This window comes from Asparagus officinalis, chromosome 10 (assembly GCF_001876935.1).
Source record: "Asparagus officinalis chromosome 10, Aspof.V1, whole genome shotgun sequence".
In the NCBI taxonomy this organism is placed as follows: domain Eukaryota; kingdom Viridiplantae; phylum Streptophyta; class Magnoliopsida; order Asparagales; family Asparagaceae; genus Asparagus; species Asparagus officinalis.
Genome location: NC_033803.1, coordinates 31,116,371 through 31,123,495, shown reverse-complemented (window position 1 = coordinate 31,123,495; position 7,125 = coordinate 31,116,371). Strand labels below are relative to the sequence as shown.

The window sequence follows — 7,125 nt, the reverse complement described above, 5'->3', positions numbered from 1 at the left end:
CAAGATATACTAACAAAAAAATTGATGTTTTAGCAAAAACTTCATCTTGATAAAAATTGTATCAATTCATAAAGGATGAAAACATGAAAATCTATGAAAGAGAATCATGAAAAAATATGAATGATAACTTTTCAAATCAAATACCAAGCATAAAATTGTTAGAATCATGAAAAAATATGAATGATAACTTTTCAAATCAAATACCAAGCATAAAATTGTTTTCAATTTTATTTATAAAACTTAAATAAAAACATTTTTAAGAACATGAAAAACTAAAAAAGTTAAAGAATTCGTTCTTAAAGATTAAACATGTTTTGGTACCCAATTACTCTTGGTACCGAAAAGTCTAGGGACATTACCCCTATCAATAAAGCTCAAAGCCTTTGGGTTATGAACTCATTTGGGCGCATGTGGTGCACGAACACGGTCAAAACAATACTCATATAAATGTCCTTTTTTATTACAATAGGTGCAATGAAAAGGTTGAAAGGATTTGTGTTGGCCAATTGGTTGTGCACGAAAATCATTTGCAAAGATAGATTTTTCTTTAAAATTGTTTTACAAATGGGAAATTCTTCTCAAATCAAAACAAAACTTGGTCAAATGACCAAAACGATAACAAAAAGTATACTTATACACATGGGCATTTTTATGATTATCACTATGTGTGTGTACATGCGTATGAGATGGAAAAGTTTGATGGGTTGCACAAGGATGAATATATTTAGGCATGGTGGGTTTTTGTACATCATAACAAAACTTAGCGATGTGACCTTTTCGACCGTAAATAGAACACTTGTAAGTTTTATTATACATGTGTGCATAGTGAATAGGTTTCTTAGAAATATTATCATGAGACTTTGCACACAAGTCCATAAGCTTTTCATTGTTGGCAATGCATGTATTTAATGTTGAATCTGAGGATGATATGTGTTTTTTTATTTGATTCAACTCATCATTTGAAATATATGCATTGTCACAAGAAGTAGAGCAAACAAGAGTATCTAATTTATTTTTATTAGCTTCTACTTCTAACATGGTATTATTCTTATCATGAGTCAAACTTGCAATATCCAATCTTAAATTTTTATTGCATTCTTTAATATTAACATTTTCATTTGCAATGAAATCAAACTTAGATACAAAGGACTCATGATTGGATTTTAATTGAACATGCTTGCTTTTTAGATCTTTAAAATTATGTTTCAATTTATTATGGTTATGCATTAATTTTTCATATTCATGTGCGAGTTCATCAAATATAAAATCATCATTATTATAGGACTCGCATACCTCACTAGGGCTATCGCCTAGTGGTCGTGTACATGAAGATGATGCTCCTTTTAAACTTGAAGCTGAATCCTCAAAATATTGTCGGATTGCCTCTAAGTCCCCTTGATGTGCTTCTATTAATTTCCATAATGTATAAGCACTATCAAAAGAATCAAGTTTGTTAGCAAAAGATAAGCCAAAAGAATCAATTAAAAATCTTAACAAGGACTTGTTCATAACAAACAATCTATTATCATTACTACTCCACTTGGATTTCTCCATAGTGGGTACAATATAAGCGCATTCAATAATTTTCCATATATCGATATTTGTAGATTTAGCAAAAATGTTAAATTTATCACACCATTATTCATAGGGGAAATTACTAATTCTAGAAGCAATGTTAATAGCATAACCAAGACTAGGTGCACCGTGCATAACCAAGACTAGGTGCACCGTGCATGTCCATGAAAGTATTCACTCTTTGTTGACGCACTACAACTTTGACAAACTTATATTCTTTAATACTAACTAACCATCATCTGTTTTCAGCTCTTCGAACCTATAAAAACAAAGAGAGACAAGGAAAGAGGAAAATTGTTCATAGAGATAATGGTATCTATAGCATTGCTTCCTTTCAGGATACATCACCAGTTATTATCAAGTGTACAAGGATTGAACAAATATTATGTGATTCATTATTCGACGATTCTCACTTGCAAATAGAAGATAATGTACAACTTGTTACAAACAATAACCAATCTAATTCGGTTATTCCTAGCAACAAAGGAAGGAGAAAAGGCAAACAAATAAATGAGAAAGGTATAACTTCCTTACATTATTTTCATGTCAAATAAGTGTCCCCATTTTCTTACCTCATCTGTTGTTGACATTAACACATTGTCATTTGTTATATAACATTACCATTTATTGTGTACTTCTAGGTCTGTACAATGGTATACACAATATGGGATCATCAACTTTTATTTGCGAACATTGTGATGCTATGCTTTGGTATGAAGAAAGAGCTGAGAAATCAAAGAGACCTCAAAATCCAACTTTCTCATTATGCTATCGAAAAGGCTCTGTCAAATTTTTTCTCCTCAAGCAGCCTCCCATTTTTCTCTGGAATCTGTTAATTGGTCAGGATAGAAGAAGCAAGAAATTTAAATAAAATATCAGAAGTTATAACTTAATGTTTGCATTTACTTCCTCGGGCGGGACAATTGACAATACATACAATAATGGAGGTGGGCCTTATTGTTTTCGTCTAAATGGTCAAAACCATCACAGGATAGGTTCTTTGAGACCATTCCCTGGAAATAACCCAAAATTCTGTCAGCTCTATATTTATGATACAGATAGTGAATTAGAAAATCATATGAACACATTAAATGATTACATGGAATTGGATTGGAATATAGTTGAAGGACTTCTAACTATGTTAGATTCATGTAATGAAATGGTTAAATGCTTTCGAATGGTGAGGGATAGACTAAAGCAAGATAGTTTAATTCCTATCAAATTGATCATAAAGGTAGCCCAAAGCAGTGATGGCTGACATCCAAACATGCCAACAGCAGGGGAGATTGCTAGCTTAATTGTCGGAAACATTGAAGATATGATTGGCATTCAAGACATTGTCGTTGATGATCATAAATTGGGATTAACAAGGATAAGTGATCTCCACCCAAGCTTTATGGCAATGCAATATCCACTACTTTTTCCATTTGGAGAGGATGGTTTTAGACTTGGCGTGAAACTTAATCAAAACAGCAACAATGCTCAGAAAAAAAAGGAAAGAAGTTACATACATGGAGTATGCTTCATTTCATTTGCAGCAATACCTGACTGAGGCACAAACATTACTCTTATCAGGGAAACTATTACAAACTTACATTGTGGATCTTATGACCTGCATTGAGGAGGAAAGACTTCATTGGGTTAAAGTTCATCAGTCAAAGATTCGTGCGGAGTTGTACTGTGGTATCAAGGATGCACTACATAGAGGAGATACTGAAGGTGCATAAGTAGGTAAGAGAATTGTTTTACCTTCCTCTTTCACTGGGGGACCATGTTATATGACCCAAAATTACCAAGATGCAATAGCTCTTTGCCATGTTATGGGAAACCCTGATCTTTTCATCACGGTAACATCAAATCCAAAGTGGAATGAAATTCTTGAATTTCTCAGAAATAATGGCAGACAGAGACCTGATGAAAGACCAGATATCATCGCAAGAGTGTTCAAGATCAAACTAGATTCATTGATGGAGGATCTACAAAAGAATAATCATTTTGGAAAGTGTATAGAAGGTATGATTTAATTTATCATATTTACATCTCTGATCATTCAGATATAGATATAGATGTAATCACTTTTTAATGAAATAAAGATCATCCAATAGTTTAATTAGCTTCTCAAACAATGTATACTTTCCTCTTGATTACATGCTTAAATTTAGTTTTAAGTACCAGAGCTAAAGCTTACACCATTTTTCTATAATATGAGAAAAAAGTAGTTAATATCAATTACAATGTCTGAAGTAAAACAGTGAAGCAGACACACACTATGATTGTGAGGAAAGGCACGTAAATATCTTCACTTTTTGGTTTATGAAATAAATTCTTCGACTAAAAAAAGGCAAGTCAGGTACCTGATCATGAACCAATTTTATTAATCATTTTTGGCAAGTGTATAGCAGGCCTAATTTAATTTATCATATTTACATCTCCGATCATTCAGATATAGATGCAATCACTTTTTAATAAAATAAATCGACCAGAATATCAATGGAATATAAGAAAATAAACTCCCAGCCACATGTTTTACTTTTTTGAAGATAGACACAAAAAAATATATTACAGGTGAACAAGCGAGTGGGTGCAGGTGTTTGTGTATATGCTCATCTGTGTGCACCTTTACGGCTACATTTATCCATGTGTGCACGTGTTTATGCATTTCTGTATGAAGAAATGTGCATGAGCGCATAAAGGTAAAACGTAGTCATGACATTTTGAAAAATAACCCACATTCTAATTTTGCAATGTATATCTGAAAACAAACACATGTCACACACAAAGTAGCAAAGATTTGATTGCACAAATATTCATATTTCAAATGGAAAAATCCTACTTATGTTATATTGTCATCACTTGCTTCTATGTATGTGTCAGGCCCTTCAAAAACATGATTCTGGAATGACAAAGGCGCAAAACTTTCATGGTGCCCATACATAGTTTCCACCTTCACCTAATCAACATTATAGCACTGTAACAACTCATTTAGATGCAGCCACTGCTCCAAATTTTCATTTCTCTGTAAGCAAGATTGAAATACGAATAGTCATTCTCCTGGCTTCAACAATATAAATTTTGAAACACTACTGGTATCTTGAAACTTATTGAGTGTGAAAAATTAATGTCTCAAATTGGTAATATATCATTATAGACATCATAGCGTCGAATATGTTCCAAAAAGTGGCTGCAGTATGTATTTCTAAAGGGGGCATTCGAATTTAGATGCCAAGGTTCTGATGAAGTTTTAAAACAAATGAAACTCTTTATGCACATAACAAAAATCTACATATAAGAGTTTGATGAGATCTTTCTTTCCATTGTTTAAGCTATGTTTTTTAACTGTAAAAAGACGAACTACAGCTTTAACATAAAAAGGAATATAGACATAGACTTTGTACACATGCAATTAGATTCAAAATTGTTGTTAGGCAAATTAAGTTCTAAATTATGTATATATTATTTAATTTGTCATTGTTTACTAAAATGCATATGTATTTGTTTTTTGACAGCGGTATATACGATAGAATTTCAGAAACGAGGACTACCGCATGCACACATTTGATTTGGCTACATCCTGCTCACAGATATCCAACGCCAGCAAAGATTGATGAAATCATTGTCGCTAAAATACCAGACAAAACAAAAGAACCAGTTGGATATGATGCTGTATCAAAATATATAATGCATGGACCATGTGGACAAGTTGCACCAAGATCTCCATGTATGAAAAAACTGAAGTGCACAAAACATTTCCCTAAGAAATATATCAATCAAACCTGCATTGATGACGTTGGGTTTCCTAGATATCGTAGGAGATGTGATGAAAAGGTTTGGGTTGAAAAAGGAGAAATTATGTTGACAATAGCTATGTGGTATCATACAATCGAAACTTAGTTGTTAAGTATCAAGCCCACATAAATGTTGAATGGTGCAATAGAGGTAGATCAATCAAATACCTCTTCAAATATATCACTAAGGGACCCGATTATGTCTCAGCATCTCTTCAACATAAAAGCAAGAATGCGACATCTTCTTCCAATTCGAAAGAAAGACTTGATGAAGTACAATACTATCTTGATTGTAGATATATATCTGCTCCTGAATCAATATGGAGGATTTATGGCTTTGATATCCACTATCGAAACCCCCTGTTGAAAGACTACCATTTCATTTAGTTGAATAGGAGCCAATAGTTTTCAAAGACATTGATAATCTACAAGATATTGTGAATGTCGTTCAGTCCAAACAAACCAAATTTAAGGGATGGATGGAAGCAAATAAATGCTATCCTGAGGCAAGAGATCTTACATATGCAGAGTTTCCGGCAAAATTTGTGTGGAAGGAAAAGGAGAAATGTTGGAAACCTAGAAAGAAAGGACAAAGCGTCGAACGGATAGTTTATGCACATCCATCATGTGGAGAAAGGTTTTATCTTCGCTTATTACTGAATGTGGTCAAAGGACCAAAGTCATTTGACGATATAAGAGAGTTTAATGGAAAATTTTATCAAACCTATAAGGAGACTTGTGTAGCAATGAGATTATTAGATGATGATAATGAATGGAAACATGCTATAGATGAAGCATCATATTCATCTTCAGGGCGTCAAATGAGAGAGTTATTTGCACAGATACTAATCTTTGGTAAAGTGATAGATCCTAAAAAACTATGGAATGACAATTGGAAGTGTATTACTGAAGGGTTTATTAAGATGTAAAGAAAACTGCTCAATATGCCAACTTTGGATATGATTGATACTCAGCTTCAGAACCATGCTCTTTTAGAAATTCAAGGCCTCTTGCTACAAAATGGCCAGCCCCTACTAAACTTCAGTGGAATGCCCACACCAGATCCCCAACTTTTGAAGCAATGTAGTGATAAACTTATAAGTCAAGAGTTAAACTTCAATAGGGAGGAATTACGAAAAGATCATGAGATATATTTTCAAGGACTGAACATTCAACAACGAGATGTATATAATGCCGTTATTGACTCTGTATACAACAGAAGTGGGGGACTATACCTTTTGTATGGTCATGGAGGGACTGGTAAAACTTATGTGTGGAAATCAATTTGCACAAAACTTCATTCTGAAGGAAAAATAGTCCTTCCAGTCCAATCCTCTGGAATAGAATCAATACTACTACCCCATGGTAGAACTGCTCATTCTCGATTTAAAATACCAATCATATTGAATGAACATTCAACATGTGGAATTAAACAAGGAACTCCAGAGGCAAATCTCATTAAACAGACAGATCTTATTATATGGGATGAGCCTCTAATTATGCACAAATTTACATTTGAAGCAGTTGACAGAAAGCTAAGAGATATTGTGGGAATCCAATGTTGACAGATAAACCTTTCGGTGGCATAACAGTGGTTCTTGGAGGTGATTTTAGGCAAATTCTACCTGTTGTACCAAGAGGCTCAAAATATGATATTATACATGCTACGCTCAGTAGATCTAAGTTATGGAATTATTTCAAAATTTTTAAACTGACACAGAATATGAGGATCCAACATTAATCATTCGATCAGCTAGGAATGAAT

General features: G+C 33.3%; 1 protein-coding gene across 1 annotated transcript; it reads left to right on the top strand.

The window, feature by feature from the left end:
* Positions 6,305 to 6,925, top strand: LOC109826600. Its single transcript, XM_020393625.1, has one exon. It carries the CDS (start codon positions 6,305 to 6,307, stop codon positions 6,923 to 6,925), a length of 621 nt encoding a protein of 206 aa, XP_020249214.1.